Here is a 22,127-nt window from a genome sequence, read left to right as displayed (position 1 = left end):
ATATTTGAATAAAATCAATATGGCGGCCCGCGTTTTGTGTTTAGCGGCGGCGGCGGCCGGGGCGCGGCGCGGCGCGGCGCGGGGCGGAGCGGGGCGGAGCGGGGCGGAGCGGGGCGGAGCGGGGCGGAGCGGTGCGGCGCGGCGCGGGCGCGGGGGGGGTGTTTTTTATTCCGCGAGATGTTTCAACCAAGTGGTTGAGGGTTCGATTCCCAATGTTGGTGAAAATTGGATATTCAATTGTATTTGTTTAAAAGTTCCGATTAGATTTTTGTGCACAAAGAGAAAATGAACTAATTGGAAATAGGATGTTTATGCTGTAATGAAAAGGTCCCGGGTTCGATTCACAATGTCAAATTGGCTGATAATGATGTTTTTTGTTTTTTTAAAAAAAAAGAAGTGTGTTGAGTCCCCATTAGTATTTAGGCAGGAACAGATATTAAAAATCAAAACAAAATGCCTTTTGATTACAACGCAAAAACTTTACCGCTAATAAAGATAAATTAGAATCTGTTGTTTTGCCGTGTGGGGCCCCAGTACCGATTAGCTTAAATGCATAAAGAGTAGGTAAAATAAGCAAGATGGCCGTCACTATTGTTTTGTGATCAAAGAGGAGTCACAGTTTCGATTCAATCAAAGGAGGCAAGATTCTATGTTTCAATTTCATGTAAAAGTCTAAAGTTATGTTTCGATTAACCTCAATGCATAAAGAGGAATTAAACAAAAACAAGCAAAATGGCGACAGATGTGATAAAAGAAAAATTGAATTAGTTTTTTATAGTGACAAGAAAAAATAGCGAATCATTGTTAGAAATAGAATGAAAATAAAGATACTTGCCTTTGCGTGTCCAGCGCTGTGCAGAAAAGCTCTCATGCTTTATCTCCGACAAGTCCACAATACACATTTTTTTTTATTGTATAGTTAATTATTAATGTTGTTATTAACACAGATTCTTACCAGTGTGAAGAAAAGCTCTCATGCTTTATCTCCGACAAATCCACAATACACACTTTTTCATTATATAGTTAATTATTAATGTTGTTATTAACACCGAGTTTTACCAGTGTGAAGAAAAGCTCTCATGCTTTATCTTCGACAAGTCCACAATACACATTTTTTGATTATATAGTTAATTATTAATGTTGTTATTAACGATTGTTACCAGTAAAAATATAAACCATGAGGATATTTAAAGGGGTGATAAGTGAAAAAAAGCCAAGACATATATTTTATCCCTGTTTATTACCAATATTTACAAAATTCAAAAGAGCCGCCCGCACACACACACACACACATACATATGTAAAATGTTTATATTGTGTCACCAGTTTATCAGCATGTTATTTAACAAGTTTTTATTCTTCAAGTTTGTTCACTCACCCACATAAGGAATTGTGTCACTATCATATTCATTTTCTGCTGCAACCACTGAATTAAAATGTTTCACTATTTTTTCCACAAGCATGTTCTCGCAAAAAACAAACACTTCTTTGGAAAGTCTTTTTCCGTCGATGTTTTGTATAGACAAAGGCTCAGGTTTTGTACATCCATGTAGATGGGAAAGCACAAACTTCTCCTTATTACATGCATGGACAGGGGAAATATCTGTGCAACCGAAACATTGTTCGCGAAGGTCGAGAATGCAAGATTCCACACAGTTTCCAAAATATGATTTCAGATACGGCGACACTGTTTCACACATAACTTTCGCATGCTCGATGCACACAAATATCTTCATAAAGTTCCGCCACGAACTTTCTGCGATGAACACTATCTCCAGGGAACCGTAAGCTGGTTTCTTCCTTATAATGATCTGACGGCGATTGTACAGTGTGGTTATCAGCAATTCATGTTGCTCACTTAGTGGGTAGGAAACACGAGGCTGCTCACCTGGAATAGCGATGTAATTGTCGATTACTGGAAACAATTCCTGAAGAGCGTGCCACTCCTGCAACTGTAGTTCAACACCGGCCGCCCCGCTTCTGTGTAGCCTGACCACAGGTTGGAAATCCAGATGAGAGGAAAGTCCGATTGAGATAACTTTTGTTTTCGAAGCATTCAAATAGTAGACGTGATCAAATAATATCGACTGGCGTATAAGACTAGTTACTTGTTTTTGTTCTTCAGGTAAATGCTGATCGCTCTCTTTCTGAAGAACCCCCTTGAAATTAGTGTACGGTTGAAATCTTTTTTTCAGCGGCATCGAAATAGAGGATTCCATGACTAACAACTGCGAGATACTGCATGTCGCAGCGTGCAGGTATACATTTGAAGAAATGCGTGGGTGTGTTTTTGAGACGCATGCGCGCGTAGCAAACCAAGCATGTGCTGGACAAAAAAGGTGGAGGGGGGCGGGGCATTACAAAGATCAATTTTGAGAGAAAAATCAGCAGAATATCATAAACGTCATATTGAGGAAATATTGGATAACAAATATTAATTAATTTAATTAAAGCATCAACCGCATTGTCGATCTGAAATTATGTTTATAGACAGGGGGCAGAATGGAAAATATCGACGATGTTCTAGTATTGGATTGTTTCTGTATTTCCATCGGTATAATCCTCCACCACATTTGAAGCATACTGTTTTATCCTCTTTTTGAATGTAAAATAATCCTGCTTCGGACAGAGCTTCTACAAACTGGAATTCTTTTGATTGCCAGTTTCTGAAAGAGGACAATCTAGCATTGAAAGATCCCATCTCTGGATATTGCGTCATTGTTCTGTAAAGACACAAAACAAGATAAATATTATAAGTAAGCTGTTGTAAACTGTAACGCTACAAAATTATTAATATACTATTAGGACTATATGTAATTTGTATAAAATTTCAAACAGTATTTACTGTCAATACTTTCTAGTATACGTACCGAGTATTATAAATTTAATTTACGAGTCAGCAAATAAGTTGTTATAATATTGTCGTTTTTTATCGGTACTGGGAATAAAATTTGAAATTTATGCATGGGTTTACCAGAGGCTCTATGGAATAAATACAGAAAACAGTAATGCCCACAGTACACAGACCCGTAACTTTGTATCTGATGAGTGTTGTACGTATAGAATTTAGAGTTATTTTCCAAAAATCGCAAATGGTTATGCACATGTGGAGGTTTTCCGTAACTATCAAAAAATTCCCCCCGGGAGTTACTGTCTATGTAAATTGCTACCCAGTGCTTCCCGGGGCTATCTTTGGGATCTGTATTTACAATCAACGCTGCTGGTAGTTCCACATGTACAGGTAATTCATTAGCTGCGAAAACCCCAACATGATGATTGTCAAAGGCTCTATTTGATATTAACCCGTGAAGCAAATTTAAAGTCGACAGCATTGCTGGACACTAAATAGTAATATTGTGCAACTCACCTTGTTATACAATTAATCCAGATGAATATCTCTTTGATTATTAATTTCCATGAGAGCGTCAAATTCAGAGTAGATAACACAAGTCACAGTAGATTCCAAAGCCGATTTGAAGTGGACTTCCAAGCTAACAGCCCCTTGCCGTTGAAGACTGCAGTGGGATATGGCACTTGCAGCTGCGTCTGGTGTTATATCGAAAACAAGTAATGCGTATCCCTGGGGGTATTCCTCACGCGATATATTGTTTCCTTCATCCATATAGTGTATCCCTGTTCCAGAGAATAATGTGTGATATGCTGTTATGTACTTGTTGTTTTCAAAGTCTGGTTGAAGTGGTTTGCCGGGAATTTGGACTCTATCAACATATAAAGTAAAGAAGTTGTAATTGAAATGTTGAAAATTGAATGGGTTTGTAGACAGAGTGCCGTTGAATGCATCGTTGGTAACAAACCCCACAACTAATCGTTTCGGAAGACGTCCAAGTATCACATTGTCAATTGTTTTTGAAACAATATCTTTTGGAATAGTTACAGCTTTAAGTTGTACTCTTGTTAGAGGGTATTTTGCTGTATGTTTTTGCAATATGCGATTGTGACTAAGTTTGATGGATGAACTGACCGATACTTTTCTCACATATAGTGTAGCATCCAGAATTTCCACTTTGCCTTCACTGTCATCTAATCCCATCAAGCAGAAAGTGTTTTTCGAAGGAATCAGTTTTATTCGCATTTCCACTCCATTGATCAAAAATTTCTCTTGATTGAAAATATCAGAATGCAAGTAACCAAACATATCAAATGTTTTACTCTGTTTTGTTAGTTGGTTACGTTTTGTAAAGCCTTTGTTGTCTTCCGAAACGTTATCAAAAGCGCCTGCTGTATCTTTGTACCACAATGCACTTTGGAGATGAGATGATTTTGCAGATATGTCATAGTTCAGTGCTTTTTCAAAATAAGACCTGTATGGGTGCATGTGAGATGGAAACGAGATGAGTTTGTTATTTAAGTAGATTTGTACTTCGCTGAACATTGCATTGAGAAAATCATTGACAGGTCCAATTGTTTTATCTGTGGGTAGCAATAACTGACCATTCGCTTTTACAATTCTGGCATCTATATTCAACATTGTGTGTGCTAAATCCATATAATCATCACCATGTCCAGGTATTACAAACTCGGTGGGAGCATTATCAGCCAGAGAACTAACAGGTTTGTATCCGATGGTGTGGTGTTCTAAGATGCTTGTCTGAGTAGGTTTTACCGAGAAAATATCCAATTCACTTTTAAAACACTCACATGATTTCTCCCTAATTAGCGCCATATCTAATCAAAAATATCTGATGTTATTTGAATTTTCTTACGGTTGCGTTTGGTTGTTTTCTTGGTGTTTGTATTGGCACTGGATCTCTTCTTTCTCTGAGCGATCCTTCCAGTTCGCTGTCCCGAAGCAGAGTGATTCCTTTTGAAATGTTTATGCCCCTGATAACCTGAACCAATCATTTCCTTTAGCTTTGTTTCAGCTTTTCTTTTAAGATTTGATCTGGCATCCGAAATTCTGGATTGTAGTGACTGTTTTAGGGGTGTTTTGTCTACAACATCACCTAACACATTTACCCCTGTTTTTAACATTTCTTTCCCTACAGCTTTCGCTCCTTTTTTGATAAGAGGCAAAGCTGACCGAAAAAGTCCTCCAAGAAAACTTCCAATGCCATGTCCTTTTTGATAGGCAGCACCGTAATATATGTTACCCACACCAGATCCAGCTTGTTGATGGTAGTATTGAAAATATGGGTCATTCATAATCAGAGCTTTTCACCACAACGTCTAAAATGAAGTTTCAAACACACTAGTCCGAAGGAGAATGGGATGTGTGCACCAGTGCTATCCCTTAAGTCAATTTCTATTTGTTCGAAATTATGTTTCTGCACTGGGATGTAATGTGGTGAATCGAAAATTTGCACACCATCACTTCCAAAAGTATGTTCCATAGGATTAATGTTTATAATACGTAATAGAGGGGCGACAGCATCTCCCACCATATGTGATTCCGCAATATCTGTGTAAATATACATCTGGGAAGGAATTTCTCTCACAACATTTGGAGGCGAGCGTCCAATTTTTACTTCTGATAGATCATCGGTCGGTTTAAAACCTAATATCCGTGCCAGTTAAGGTGACAATCGTACATTTATGTTTCTCTGCTTGGTAGATATATCAACAGTCACATGTTTGTACGCAGGATGATTTCGGAGACTAAAATTTAATGTTTCAGAATATTTATTGATTTCTGCAACAATGCTGTTTATAGATGCGTAATAGCCTTCGGATATTCGAAGTTCGTTCCATTTGACATCATCCATAGATTTATATTGAATATAGTTGTTAAATCTTGTAATGTTTAGTATTGAATAAGGATAATGCACTTCTACCAATGCCATCTCCCATTTGTTGGTGTCCAACTCCACACGGTTCTGAAGCTTTGTGGTGTAATTAGTTAGAGTATTACTTGGGAAATATTTCATGGAACTGTTACTAGGCAAAGTAAGGTAGAAAGCGTTTGCTTTTCTCATGATGTGTTATGAAGGTTATTTGTACCACTGATGAGAATACCTACAAAAATTTATGCCTCTCTCTCTCTTTTTTTGACTCCAAAAACGATGCGCTAATCCAACTGTCAAATAATCTGGAGTAACCTTTCCAATGAACTAACAACTTTTTACTGGCTCCTTTACCTTTGGTCGCAAGGATTTTATCAATTTCATGCATATCCGGTAAGCGGACCAATTGCAACTCTTCCGTATAAAATGTTCCATCGATTTTCTGTCCTTGTAGATCTTTTAATTCATACACTTGAGGATTTCTTTTCAAAATACGTTCCACCACAAATATTTCTCTTGTCCAATTTTCCATGTAACCTTTGTCAAAGCGTTTTTTGGTTTTTGTTATTCTCACTGTATCTCCTATTTTGAATGGCATCTTCAATGACAATAGTGGAGATGAATCAGATTTGAGTTTTTTGTCATACATATTGTGCCATACTTTCAAAACCTTCTCAGGAGTAACATCTGCTGGTGCCATTTTAATACTCGAGTGAATTTTATGATTATAAGCTTTCAAAAGCTTTGGGAGTACATTAACGTAACAGCTGGTTCTTTGCTTAGTAAAATACTTCCACATGCGTTCCTTTAAAGTTCTGTTGAATCTTTCAACAATACTAGCTTTAATATCAGGATTCTTTGTTGTAAAATAAATTACATTTTGTTTTTTGAGATATTCCTGCACAATACTGTTGGTAAACTCACGGCCTTTGTCAGTTTGTAATTTCAAAGGTTTTCTTTTGCTTTGTTTGAAAATTTCCTGGAAAGCCTTTTTTATACATACACCAGTTTTATTTTTTACAGGGACAGCCCAAGCATGCCTGCTAAAAATATCGATAACTGTGAGTATATATCTGTACCCTTTGTTGTGATTCCGCAAACTCTGCATGTCATTCAAGTCAGCCTGCCATTGGTCATCGATATTATGCACAAAATAAAAGTTTCTCGGAAATCGACGCTTTACAGGTCTATGCAAAGTGTATGCAGTTTGCTTTGTCAACCAATGTTTGATTGTTGACAATGGTATGGATTTTTTTACAACTTTCCATAGTGTTGAAGCTGTAGAATAGGATGCTGGATGAGATGGATTGTACCAGATATTCTCTAATATTTTTTCGCTCATGGTTTGTATCTTGACCAAACTGGAACAGTACGTTTACGTTTGTGCCCTGGAAATGATGATACAAAAGAAATTGGTTCCTTTTCTTCTTCTTCTTCTTCTGTTAATTCTTGTGCCTCTTCTTGGTTAGCTCCGGACAGCGGAACATGGCGTCCGGGGTTGCCAAAAACAATCTGTTGAATAAACTCCTGTCTCCGGGGGTTTCCAATATATTCTTGAGGAATATTAGATAACGCCAGAGCTCTATTGAATAGTTGCCACCCAACAGGATTGCTTGTTTTTCGTGGTCGAATTATATCCGATACTAGATCGACAATATTTGAGCCTTCAATTTTATTATTGTTAATAAAAACTGTCCCATATTTATCCCAATCAATATTACTATTATGTAAAAGACGTTCATACAACAGTTCGGCTTTTCTACGATACATGCTAGGTGTAGCAGCTAGAATTTCTTCTTTCATATCAGTCAACTTCTCAGTAGATTCTGTAATCGGTAGCGACACAGGTTCTCTTTGTTTTCGAGTAATAGACAGAAATTTTTGGAGCACAATACTGTAACGATTCCATTTTTCATCATCCGAAAGACCTTTGAGATTCAAAATTACTTGCATATCCTGATCCAATTGCGATAAGGATGTAGACGGTGCAGACATAACAGGATGTCTCATGTTATCCATAAATTCTTGAGGTATTATAACCATTTTTTTGGCATGCTCCATGTTCAGATTTTTTTTTTCACTTAAATAAACTTGATAACACACCTCCTATTAAAGGAGCTAATAACGCAGGTAGAAATCCTCCGTGTTGCACTAGTATCTGTTTCTTCTGCTTTGTAGAGTGTCCTTTGGCAGAGAGATTACGTATCACCTTCTTGTACCGGCTCAATCTTGTTTTCTGAGGTGTTGAAAGAGGAACATTCCCTTTTAGAACATTGTAACAACACTCACAGATTGAATTAACTAAGGAAGAATCAGCAGCTTGTAATATCGCTGTGCGAAGAGCTGGTTTAGCATCCGACAAAACTTGGAGCACTTTAGCGTGTTTCACTCTTGGAGCCATGATGACAGAATAAACGACTAGTGATTATGCTTGCTTTTTTTGTAGGAATATATACATAATTGATATCATCGTCGGGAAATATCCGCGACCGAAAACGTACTTCTTCCGGAGTGTTCTGCTTCAGATCAAACAGCAAATATCCATGGGGTTCAGCGGTGGCATTGTAATATGCATCTTTTATAAAATTTGGATTCTCCGGGTATACTTGTCTAGATAAATAATTAATTTGGGCTCTGTCTCTTGGATTTTTGAAGCATACAATATAATGACTATTTAAAGATATATCCCTATTCCCTTTTCCCTGATGGAATAGATTTTGAGTGATAAAGAAAAGACTAATATCACGATGATGACACCCTTTTGTAAATAAATCTGTGACTCTTTGATCGCATTCCCTCATCTGATCATCGATAATAATAAGATGAGGTCCAGAATTTGGCACAAATTGGTCAATATTAGGCATTCCTTCCCGAAATTGTACAAAACCAGGGAAATCATTGTATGCAGATTGCCATTCCCCGTAGCACACCAAAATATTGTTGAATTTTACATTTACCATTTGGGGTAAACACTGGAGAAAATGCTTCACAAAATATGTCTTTCCACATCCTGATGGACCAGCCAATATTGCAGAGAACGGGTGCTTCCACAAGCACTCCATTTCTCAAACTGTGAAGAATGTTTTAAATTACATATAATATAAAAGTCGAATGTTATGAATATTTTTCTAGTTGTTAGATTTTACTGATATGTTGTATCTTCAAATTACATATATATATTATATTGTATTGTATTATATATATATATATATCATATAATACAATACATCTCATCTCCAAAGTGCATTGTGGTACAAAGATACAGCAGGCGCTTTTGATAACGTTTCGGAAGACAACAAAGGCTTTACAAAACGTAACCAACTAACAAAACAGAGTAAAACATTTGATATGTTTGGTTACTTGCATTCTGATATTTTCAATCAAGAGAAATTTTTGATCAATGGAGTGGAAATGCGAATAAAACTGATTCCTTCGAAAAACACTTTCTGCTTGATGGGATTAGATGACAGTGAAGGCAAAGTGGAAATTCTGGATGCTACACTATATGTGAGAAAAGTATCGGTCAGTTCATCCATCAAACTTAGTCACAATCGCATATTGCAAAAACATACAGCAAAATACCCTCTAACAAGAGTACAACTTAAAGCTGTAACTATTCCAAAAGATATTGTTTCAAAAACAATTGACAATGTGATACTTGGACGTCTTCCGAAACGATTAGTTGTGGGGTTTGTTACCAACGATGCATTCAACGGCACTCTGTCTACAAACCCATTCAATTTTCAACATTTCAATTACAACTTCTTTACTTTATATGTTGATGGAGTCCAAATTCCCGGCAAACCACTTCAACCAGACTTTGAAAACAACAAGTACATAACAGCATATCACACATTATTCTCTGGAACAGGGATACACTATATGGATGAAGGAAACAATATATCGCGTGAGGAATACCCCCAGGGATACGCATTACTTGTTTTCGATATAACACCAGACGCAGCTGCAAGTGCCATATCCCACTGCAGTCTTCAACGGCAAGGGGCTGTTAGCTTGGAAGTCCACTTCAAATCGGCTTTGGAATCTACTGTGACTTGTGTTATCTACTCTGAATTTGACGCTCTCATGGAAATTAATAATCAAAGAGATATTCATCTGGATTAATTGTATAACAAGGTGAGTTGCACAATATTACTATTTAGTGTCCAGCAATGCTGTCGACTTTAAATTTGCTTCACGGGTTAATATCAAATAGAGCCTTTGACAATCATCATGTTGGGGTTTTCGCAGCTAATGAATTACCTGTACATGTGGAACTACCAGCAGCGTTGATTGTAAATACAGATCCCAAAGATAGCCCCGGGAAGCACTGGGTAGCAATTTACATAGACAGTAACTCCCGGGGGGAATTTTTTGATAGTTACGGAAAACCTCCACATGTGCATAACCATTTGCGATTTTTGGAAAATAACTCTAAATTCTATACGTACAACACTCATCAGATACAAAGTTACGGGTCTGTGTACTGTGGGCATTACTGTTTTCTGTATTTATTCCATAGAGCCTCTGGTAAACCCATGCATAAATTTCAAATTTTATTCCCAGTACCGATAAAAAACGACAATATTATAACAACTTATTTGCTGACTCGTAAATTAAATTTATAATACTCGGTACGTATACTAGAAAATATTGACAGTAAATACTGTTTGAAATTTTATACAAATTACATATAGTCCTAATAGTATATTAATAATTTTGTAGCGTTACAGTTTACAACAGCTTACTTATAATATTTATCTTGTTTTGTGTCTTTACAGAACAATGACGCAATATCCAGAGATGGGATCTTTCAATGCTAGATTGTCCTCTTTCAGAAACTGGCAATCAAAAGAATTCCAGTTTGTAGAAGCTCTGTCCGAAGCAGGATTATTTTACATTCAAAAAGAGGATAAAACAGTATGCTTCAAATGTGGTGGAGGATTATACCGATGGAAATACAGAAACAATCCAATACTAGAACATCGTCGATATTTTCCATTCTGCCCCCTGTCTATAAACATAATTTCAGATCGACAATGCGGTTGATGCTTTAATTAAATTAATTAATATTTGTTATCCAATATTTCCTCAATATGACGTTTATGATATTCTGCTGATTTTTCTCTCAAAATTGATCTTTGTAATGCCCCGCCCCCCTCCACCTTTTTTGTCCAGCACATGCTTGGTTTGCTACGCGCGCATGCGTCTCAAAAACACACCCACGCATTTCTTCAAATGTATACCTGCACGCTGCGACATGCAGTATCTCGCAGTTGTTAGTCATGGAATCCTCTATTTCGATGCCGCTGAAAAAAAGATTTCAACCGTACACTAATTTCAAGGGGGTTCTTCAGAAAGAGAGCGATCAGCATTTACCTGAAGAACAAAAACAAGTAACTAGTCTTATACGCCAGTCGATATTATTTGATCACGTCTACTATTTGAATGCTTCGAAAACAAAAGTTATCTCAATCGGACTTTCCTCTCATCTGGATTTCCAACCTGTGGTCAGGCTACACAGAAGCGGGGCGGCCGGTGTTGAACTACAGTTGCAGGAGTGGCACGCTCTTCAGGAATTGTTTCCAGTAATCGACAATTACATCGCTATTCCAGGTGAGCAGCCTCGTGTTTCCTACCCACTAAGTGAGCAACATGAATTGCTGATAACCACACTGTACAATCGCCGTCAGATCATTATAAGGAAGAAACCAGCTTACGGTTCCCTGGAGATAGTGTTCATCGCAGAAAGTTCGTGGCGGAACTTTATGAAGATATTTGTGTGCATCGAGCATGCGAAAGTTATGTGTGAAACAGTGTCGCCGTATCTGAAATCATATTTTGGAAACTGTGTGGAATCTTGCATTCTCGACCTTCGCGAACAATGTTTCGGTTGCACAGATATTTCCCCTGTCCATGCATGTAATAAGGAGAAGTTTGTGCTTTCCCATCTACATGGATGTACAAAACCTGAGCCTTTGTCTATACAAAACATCGACGGAAAAAGACTTTCCAAAGAAGTGTTTGTTTTTTGCGAGAACATGCTTGTGGAAAAAATAGTGAAACATTTTAATTCAGTGGTTGCAGCAGAAAATGAATATGATAGTGACACAATTCCTTATGTGGGTGAGTGAACAAACTTGAAGAATAAAAACTTGTTAAATAACATGCTGATAAACTGGTGACACAATATAAACATTTTACATATGTATGTGTGTGTGTGTGTGTGCGGGCGGCTCTTTTGAATTTTGTAAATATTGGTAATAAACAGGGATAAAATATATGTCTTGGCTTTTTTTCACTTATCACCCCTTTAAATATCCTCATGGTTTATATTTTTACTGGTAACAATCGTTAATAACAACATTAATAATTAACTATATAATCAAAAAATGTGTATTGTGGACTTGTCGAAGATAAAGCATGAGAGCTTTTCTTCACACTGGTAAAACTCGGTGTTAATAACAACATTAATAATTAACTATATAATGAAAAAGTGTGTATTGTGGATTTGTCGGAGATAAAGCATGAGAGCTTTTCTTCACACTGGTAAGAATCTGTGTTAATAACAACATTAATAATTAACTATACAATAAAAAAAATGTGTATTGTGGACTTGTCGGAGATAAAGCATGAGAGCTTTTCTGCACAGCGCTGGACACGCAAAGGCAAGTATCTTTATTTTCATTCTATTTCTAACAATGATTCGCTATTTTTTCTTGTCACTATAAAAAACTAATTCAATTTTTCTTTTATCACATCTGTCGCCATTTTGCTTGTTTTTGTTTAATTCCTCTTTATGCATTGAGGTTAATCGAAACATAACTTTAGACTTTTACATGAAATTGAAACATAGAATCTTGCCTCCTTTGATTGAATCGAAACTGTGACTCCTCTTTGATCACAAAACAATAGTGACGGCCATCTTGCTTATTTTACCTACTCTTTATGCATTTAAGCTAATCGGTACTGGGGCCCCACACGGCAAAACAACAGATTCTAATTTATCTTTATTAGCGGTAAAGTTTTTGCGTTGTAATCAAAAGGCATTTTGTTTTGATTTTTAATATCTGTTCCTGCCTAAATACTAATGGGGACTCAACACACTTCTTTTTTTTAAAAAAAACAAAAAACATCATTATCAGCCAATTTGACATTGTGAATCGAACCCGGGACCTTTTCATTACAGCATAAACATCCTATTTCCAATTAGTTCATTTTCTCTTTGTGCACAAAAATCTAATCGGAACTTTTAAACAAATACAATTGAATATCCAATTTTCACCAACATTGGGAATCGAACCCTCAACCACTTGGTTGAAACATCTCGCGGAATAAAAAACACCCCCCCGCGCCCGCGCCGCGCCCGCGCCGCGCCGCCCCGCTCCGCCCCGCGCCGCGCCCCGGCCGCCGTCGCCGCTAAACACAAAACGCGGGCCGCCATATTGATTTTATTCAAATATTATTTATGCACAAATGGACTAATCGGGACCTATAATGGCGGGACAAAACAATTGGCCTCATTTAACTACCTAGAGAATCGAACCCGCGACCTCTTCATTACCAGGCGACAACATTAACCACTACCCCCAAAGCCGCCATATTGATTTTATTCAATCACTATTTATGCACAGATGGACTAATCGCGACCTATAATGGCGGGATTAAACAATTGGCCTAATTTAACTACCTAGAGAATCGAACCCGCGACCTCTTCATTGCCAGGTGACAACATTAACCACTAACCCAACTCGATTTTTGAACTCAACCATTTTGTTGTCTTTATTTACACACAGGCTAATCGAGACCATTCAATATTGACATCGTCGACTTGTAATCAAAGGGTCCCAGGTTCGATAATCGGTGGAGGCACATAGTGGTCCGAGTCACCACTTTTCAACTGTAGGTCCAATTCTGATTAGTTTTACCGTGCATAAAACGGACTTAAAAAAACGAACTCAATCTATCAATCATTCAATATTGACTCTACCAGGAATCGAACCCTCGACGCCTCTTGTTTTACAAAGCAATAACCTTAGCCGCTAAACTTTCGGGGGGTACAGCACCTTCGGCGCCATCTTTAAATCATTTCTTCATGTGTTTGCATCATACGCAATGGTTGCGCGCGCATTTCCTCCACACACACACACACACACTCACACACACAAACATACGCACGTGTTAGGTTAGCATACATCAAAAAACAACGTGACAAATCCATTGATCCCCCTCCCCCACCCGCTTCCGGTGTCTTCAAGGTGATCAGACACGTTCTGCTGACTCAACACTAAAACCGCTCGTGGCCCGCTACAACCGGATGTAACATAACACCAGCCGCATCAAATTTTTGCTGACGCGTAGGAATGAAATGCTGTCATTCTACTATATGATATTTTCTTAGTCTTAGGCGACGTTTCACTAAGTGTTAGCCTGTAGTATATTCCAAATGTTGTAATTGGTAATTCCCTTTCTTCTAAAAAAACAACTGAATAATTTAATATGGTCTGTCAATTTCAAATTGAATAAATTATTTAGTAATGAAACTATCATCGTTGATTTTAGAAACAAAGGATATTTTCTATTAATATTTATTAGTACTGTAGTTCTGATATGAATTGTTATCTTAGCACAATAGTCGATTTGTGTTGAATGGATGATCTTCAGCGAACAACTTCCCCCACAATTCATTGCGTGAAATCACGCTCTGCCGTTATATTTCGGGCAAACAGATTAAATCCTGCATTGCATACAAACATGCCGGGTAAGCATTCTGCGTATGATCTTTGCCGAAACGATTCAAGGTATGATCATCATGATCACATGAGGAATGTGTACGCATACAATATCGCAAATTTCTTGCTGTAAGAAGGCTTCTCATACACTTTCCTTAACACGTGTGAATCTGTTTTCCTGACTTCCTGCTATTTCTTCCCAAAGTGCACTGCGTGATGACGTCAAGTTGAATCTCGTCCATTATTTCCACTTGAGAGAGATGTTAGAGCTGCGTTTTCATCTCCTGGTGTATATTTAGAAATCGCTTGGTGAATTCCTGTAGTGGACGTGAACTTAAGAAGACATGCTCTCTACAACCCAAACACATAACAATATTTTATACACTAATTTTCGCTAATCTTAAAAATGTATATCACTGTACCTTACACCGTCCAAAATAGTTGTCATTGCCATTCTTTCGTCGTCGTGTACAAGTTATTCGAATACTTTCACTTTTTATACTTCCAATGTAGAAACGATATAGATTCACATGTTATAGAAAAGTGCATTTGCCGGCTCTGGGAATATATCTGAGCCTCGTTCTTGCTTCACGGACTGAAAATTATCAACAAATGCGGAAACTAGGTCAAAGTTTATCTGTTTTATCTTTTGCCGCTGCTAATTGTGATTCTTTCCTTTAAACCTAAAGAAATACTACCATCATCCTCAAAACCTTAATTTATAAGCAGTTATCTGGATCATTTTTACATGTGGCTATTAACACGCATACTTCCAGTACCCTATCCTTCTTCCAAGGGTCAACTTGAAGCCGAAAGAAACTGTAAGTTGGCTGATGCGCTAAACATGGCCGAACAGAGAAGTAATCTGTGCAAGTTTCCATCTGGTAAACTGTGGCTTCCATCACACATCCATGGCTTCCTGCATTGATTCCGTATTTGAACCGACGCCATATTTGAGTCATTCATCTAGAGCAGGGGTATCCAACTGGCGGTCCGCGGGCCGCATGCGGTCCGCGATGCCTTTTTTTGCGGCCCGCGAATCCAGTTTGCAAAATACATTAATTTTATGTATTTTTATTAAAATACGTTCTATTTTTACTGAAGTAACAGTTTCCGAGTATGAACTTCCTTAAACAACTGGCGTTTCTAACAGATATCACAGGTCATCTGAACGCCTGAACTTGAAACTGCAGGGAAGAAACCAACTGGTGTCATATTTAATGGGAAACATAAATGGGTTTCGTAATAAACTGAAGATTTTCAACGTTACTTTGGAGAGGAATAACCTGGTCCATTTTCAAGCTGTCGGCGGCTAGCAGAAGATGAAGAAACACTGGACTGAATTCAGTGCAAATGTTAAAGAAATAATGGATGTGTTTGACTCCAGATTTAAATATTTTGAAGAACTTAAAAGCAGCATCCAGCTATTTAGCAATCCTCTTGGCGTTAACATCGAAGAACAAGAAACTTCTCTCCAACTTGAATTGTGTGATTTGCAAGGCGATTTCCTTCAAACTAGGCAAGAAAAGGGGCCAGAGTTTTTCAAATACCTTTCAAAATAACGCATTCCATACCTTCTTAGTTTTGGACAAAGGATGACATCGATGTTCGGCAGCACATACGCGTGTGAAAGTGTTTTTTCTTCAATGAAGTTCATCAAGAACCGCTACAGAAGTCGATTGGTAGATTCTTCACTGCTTCACCTTCTGAGACTTTCGAATACAGAAATTGAAGTGGACATTCCAACTTTAATAAAAGAATCAGATCGGCCAAAAAAAGATGCGGCCCGCCAATCAATTGCTGGATATAATTTTGGCCCTCGGACCTTTTGAAGTTGGAAACCACTGATCTAGAGCAGTGTTTCTCGACAGCCAGGCCCTGTCATCAATTATACCGGGCTGCGAGAAGTTTGCGACTTGCTGACCAAGTTGGCAACTACCTGGAAAGATGGATTTTCCTTCGGGGAAATCCTTTTTCGCCAGTGCTGGTGAGAGTAAAGTGGGCTGTCACCCGTGCAGACCCCACACTTGAATTGGGTCTTTCTCCAGTTAGAGCCTGAAGGGTTAAGCTACTTGCAGTCCGAGCTGGCAACCACCTAGAAAGATGGTTTTTCCTTCTGGTTTGAGTTCGACTCCGATTCAAATCGTATTGCGACAGTGGCGGTGAGCGATCAAACGATTTAACCGGGGGGCGGCTTAATTCCCGCCTCCAAATTTGAAAGTTGACGAGCGGGAACCACGGTGAATTTAGTTATCGCGGTAATTTTCATTAATATATTGAAGTGGAAATATTCTGATTAATTGAAATTTTTCGGTGTCAGAAATGGAACATGCTAATGAAAATCAGCACTTACAAAATTAACTGAATGATATTGGCCAGTGGAAACTGAAAGGTTCCTTTAGATCCCGTCGTTGTCAAATAATTTAAACCAAATTTTATATTTGACAACAAGCCTAAACGTAATCGAACTAAACATAATTATTTATTAAAATAAAATGTATCTAGGATTCCAAAGACGTTTAGGAAAGGCACTTACCTCATGAGCAACGGAAACCGTAGCTCTTGCTCCATTGCGACACAGGATTGGTGTTACAGGAGGCCAATGGCAGACATCAAACTGGATGGAAGCATGTCAGAACGGGACACATCTGTAAAGAATGAAAATATGTGTGAATGGTGAATAGGGACAAGTGGTAATGTCTGCTAAGAGCACACTAAGAGAACTAAATGCATCATATCGATTGATGCACCAGAATGCATCGATTGATGCATTAAAGTGTGTTTTATGGTTTTTTCAAAGAATCAGATTCACATTTGATGCATTTGGGTGCATTTTTGTATGTCGTAAAAGAAACTCAAAAGTACATCATTTGATTCAAGTGAGGACTTATTACAGTCGAGATGCACTTCAATGCATTAGTTGATGCGTTTTGATGCACCTTGATGCATTTTTATGCACAGAATACATCTTTTTCGATGATGCACCAGAATGCATCTTTTTCGATGATGCACTTAAACGTTTCGTCTGAGCTACATAAACTCTGTAGCTCAGACCAAACGTTTAAGTGCATCATCCAAAAAGATGCAGGAAGGTGCATTAAGGAACATCAACTGATGCATTGAAGTGCATCTCGACTGAAAGAAATCCTCACTTGAATCACATGATGCACTTTGGTGTTTCTTTCACGACATACAAAAATGCATCAAATGTGAATCTGATTCTTTGAAGAAGCCATAAAACACACTTTAGTGCATCAATCGATGCATTCTGGTGCATCAATCGATATGATGCATTTAGTTTTCTGTGTGCACTAACTTCAAATGGCCTAAACCAGAGGTTCCCAAACTTATTCGTTTCAGGGCGCCCTTAGTGTTTCAAGATTTTTCCGTGGTGCCCAAATAAGAATGTAGGCCTATTTAACACTTGCAACGCTCAGTTAGTGTGGTTAGGTTGCTTACCTTAAGTTAAAAAATAAACACATATTTCAAATTCAGAAATATTTTATGTGTAAAAAGTACTAAATAAGCACATACTTGGCACAATCATATAACTGACCAACAAGTAAATGTCATTTCAGTGAAAATATTGCAACATTTTGCAGCGCCCCTGTAAGCCAGCCATGGCGCAACCTATTAACACGCGATTCTAATCGGGGGCAAGGGGGGTCGTGCCAAAAATTAAATAGTTGAAATAATAACAACAGTAATAAAGAAGATAAAAAATTAAAAATATAATTGCTATTACACAATGATAAATATTATAAACTATTAAAAATAAACCAATTTTATTCCGAATTATTATTATTATTCTAGTTTTTGGACTTTTAACCACTGTTATTATTTTTTTTTTTTAAAGAGATTAACCTACGTTTCGGAGGCTGAATCTGCCTCCGTCTTCAGGGTAGCGTGTATAAATGATTGCATTGGAGGATTATTCTTGGTGGCCGAGGCTCCACCGCGTCTGTCGGTCACAAGGACCTCTATATACAAAAAGTTGCCTGAAGACGGAGGCTGATTAAGCCTCCGAAACGTAGGTTAATCTAAAAAAAAAAAAAAAAAAAAGAAAGTGGTTAAAAGTCCAAAAACTAGAATGAATAAATCACCACTGATTATTATTATTATTATTATTATTATATTTATGTAAACGGGGAGACTTTAGTACTCGATCCAGCACATGAGTGAATATCCAGTGCAACTGTTATTTCATTTCTGTGATTTCATGCCGTTAGTGTACTGAAATTCACTGTCATTGTATTTTGTTATACTAACTTTTGCATACCTCATTCAAGAAAAGACTGTAAAAGTTTGGGGGAGATTTCACTCATAAGATTTATGTTGTGTCACCAAAAACTAATATAATATTTGGAATTTTGGATTAAATGATAGAATATGGCAACTTGGTTCCTGTACTTTTTATTCATTTATTTCGATGTCATGCAGATTCTACTTTGGTTATTCTGTTAGAATACTAACTAAATTAACTTCATTTCTGTTATTAACAATAAAAATAACAAGCTTTCTGCTTCTTTGTAACTTGAAATGAACGATGCCGATTCCCAGGAGGGTTGACGGCTCAGTTCGAAGCCCCCTCCCGACGGTCATGTTAATTCTGTCCACTAGTCATCTTCGGGGGAAGGGTGTGTCTCGATAGCTGTCAAGGATCTCAGTTGCGCTGCTATTAGATGCCTACCCTGGATAGGTTAGGCAGGTCAGATTTGGTACTGTTAGCATATATAACCAAGTTCCTATAGCCGTCGCTAGCCGCTCCTTGAATGAGGCTGTTCGTAGCCAAAGTTTTCCGATGCGGCGCCAGAATAGTTGTGTCCAAAGAGAAAATTTGAAAATCACTCGGGAAAAAAAAATCCAGATAATTGTTTAAAACAGGTGGTTATAATTAAAGTGACGGTATTCAGAGTGGTACAGCACGGGCTGCAATGAGAGTAGCAGTCTGAAACTTCGTAGATATGCTAATGAAGCAATGCGCTCGCGAATTATGCAAAAACAAAAATTAGTTCCAATTCTCGCCACCAGGGGAAAAAAATGGCGCTGTAAGCAGTCAAAACGTGGAATTTTCCGTAACTCTGACGTCAAAGTCGTTGACATTGCCTAACCATTGTGTGAGCTCCCTGGTTGTGGTTGGTGACGCTTGTTGCTTTTTCCTTTAGTAATGTTCTTGTAATTCGAATAGCGAAATTGTAGCGATATTTTATTACAAAGAGTATTGTTTTCTGCGATTTATAGTGTTTTTCCTGTAACTATACCATGTTTTGACTGCTTACAGCGCTATTTTTACCCTGGTGGCGAGAATGGGAACTATTTTTTTTTTGCATAATTCTCGAGCGCATTGCTTCATTAGCATATCTACGAAGTTTCAGACTGCTACTCTCATTACAGCCCGTGCTGTACCACTCTGAACACCGTCACTTTAATTATAACCACCTGGTATAAAAGAAATGGATGGTAATAAACATTTTGCTCCTTTGTCAACACCAAGCCTGCATTTATTTCAATATTGTCTGAATGGGCACTGCTACTTTAAAAAAAAACAACAGGAAAGCGGAAAAAAATAGGTTCTGATAATGTTTCTAAAAAGGTGCAAAAAAAAAAATATGCTGATAAAATGTCTTTATTCAATGCTCTCTTTTTTCTACACCTTTTCTATGCGCGGACCGCATAGAGAACTGTGCTTCTGCGGAATAGGTTTTGTTAAAGTTTGTGTTTTCTCTCGCGGGTTTTGCTATATTCTCTTGGGAACTATTTGGGCTGCAATGATTATATTATACCATTTCATATCCCTCGCTCTGCTCTACAAAATGAGACTATAGGATTTTATATAGCTGCTCAATAAGAGTGAAAATAATTTATTTTTCTGTTCAATTGTTTAACAAAACATGAAAGAAAAGGAAGGGAAAAGGTGCTGAAGCATCAAAGAGGGGTTAAAAAGGGAATAAATGTGCTAATCTCAGGAAGAGGTGCAACAAAGTGTGATTGATTTCAAGTCCTAAAATACATAACTCAGACGATCGGTATGAAAACAGCTATATTTTTAAAAAAGTGCTGTACCTTAAAATCCGTTCCCTATTGATTGGGTGTTTGAAAAATATGACGAATAAGAATTTTCAACATCCCAAAACGAAACAACTTCAAGTTACGGTTAATCAAAGGAAGTTTCGACTTTTCAGCCTGCCAATCAAATATTTAACCTGTCCTCTTTCCGTTCATGTATTTTACTGTGCCATTCGAAGTTTGATATTCCCAAGAGAACAAGTAAAATAATATTCCCATAAGCGTAATGCTCAGTTCTCTCCTCCTACTACTGTACGACCATCCAGCGCACCGACCTCTGTTTCCACAACTCGTCGCCTGGGAAGGTCGGTTGCAGTGGCGCAACTACAGGGGGGCTGGACGGGCATTGGCCCATCCAACCTTGTACTGAAATGAGTTCTAGGGGGTGCAAGGCGGGGGGGGGGGGCAAACATCGACGGCCAAGTGTACCTGCAGGGGGCAATTACCGCTGCAAATAAAAATATTCTTCGCAAAATTTGCCTGTTTTTCTTACTCTTATCAAGTTCAGAGCCGTAGCTAGAGAGCCGGACCTGGGCGCCGAACGATGTAAATGAAAGTAAGTTGTAAGATTGATTTTTCGTTTTAAGTCCACTTTACGCACTGAAAGGCTAATCGGGACTGGGCCTACAGTTTAAAGTGGGATCCGAACCACTGTGCCATGTGCCTCCACTGGGTATCAAACCCGGGACCCCGTCGCTAAAAGGCGACGATCTTACCACTACACCATCGGCGAGGCACAAAAGTTGTAAAAGAGTGAATCCATTGGCGTCTCGTGAAATTATTTGCGCCCCATTAAATCAATATTGATGGCAGCCTGCAAAGAAATTGGATCCAAAAATTTTCTTGCTCGCTTTGCTCGCAATTTATCATTCTTCTCTGTAATGCACTCTAAATTTCCATGTTGCATATATGTGAAACACATATCGTGCATGAAAGTTATACATGTTAATGTAAAAAAGAATTATATTTGGAATGCATTTATCAAGCATTTTCTGTCTTTCAAAAATAGTTTGCGTGCGTGTTTTCCATTATTAATGTGAAATTAAACGTGTTGAAAAAATAATTCTAATTCTTTGTTCGAAAACAAATGATTTAGCACCAACTTCTACCCCCTTTTTGCATAAGTTACGAGGGTAATAGCGTCTTTGATACTACCGCTGCTACTACTACTAATAATAATGTTGGTCCCGGGTTCGAATCCCGGCTTGAGCATGGATGTTTGTGAGTGTCCATTCATCATCACTCATTCCCATCCTCGCAAATTAGACAAAAGTGGCACAAGAAGAGAAGCAAAATAAAGCAAATCAATAATAGTAATGTTATAATAATAACATTATTATTAGTAGTAGTAAATTTTCTGTTATCATAATTACTACTACTACTATTATTATTATTATTATTCGTGGTATGTTTATCCTTGTACTCCTCCCTCCCCAGACAAAAATTCGTGGTTGCGCCTCTGGTCGGTTGGAGAGGAGCAGTTTAGTGTACTCGCGTCTAGCGACACACAAACTGTTCATTCTGCCCTTAAGTTCGGGGTCAGGAAACGCCACTGTAAATAAATAGAAATTCCGTGCCTTACCTAGGA

The 22,127-nt window shown here is 38.0% G+C and overlaps 1 protein-coding gene across 3 annotated transcripts in view; it reads right to left on the bottom strand.

Annotated features, from left to right (window-relative positions):
- The window catches only part of LOC145996157 (facilitated trehalose transporter Tret1-like), a 48,330-nt gene that overhangs the window by 17,909 nt on the left and 8,294 nt on the right, over window positions 1-22,127 (bottom strand). For 2 of the 3 annotated variants that reach the window (XM_083132501.1, XM_083132502.1), the window contains exon 2: window positions 17,010-17,121. In XM_083132501.1, the coding sequence (XP_082988627.1) occupies window positions 17,010-17,044 (35 nt within the window). In that variant the 5' untranslated portion in view covers window positions 17,045-17,121. Of the gene's footprint in view, window positions 1-14,895; window positions 15,027-17,009; window positions 17,122-22,127 lie in introns of those variants that run through there. The other variant, XM_083132503.1, reaches the window with a different exon arrangement.

The sequence above is a fragment of the Lepisma saccharinum genome, chromosome 12 (genome assembly GCF_977018435.1).
Source record: "Lepisma saccharinum chromosome 12, izLepSacc3.1, whole genome shotgun sequence".
In the NCBI taxonomy this organism is placed as follows: Eukaryota; Metazoa; Arthropoda; class Insecta; order Zygentoma; family Lepismatidae; genus Lepisma; species Lepisma saccharinum.
The sequence above is the reverse complement of the archived record's forward strand: the minus strand, read 5'-3'. Positions and strand labels throughout refer to the sequence as shown.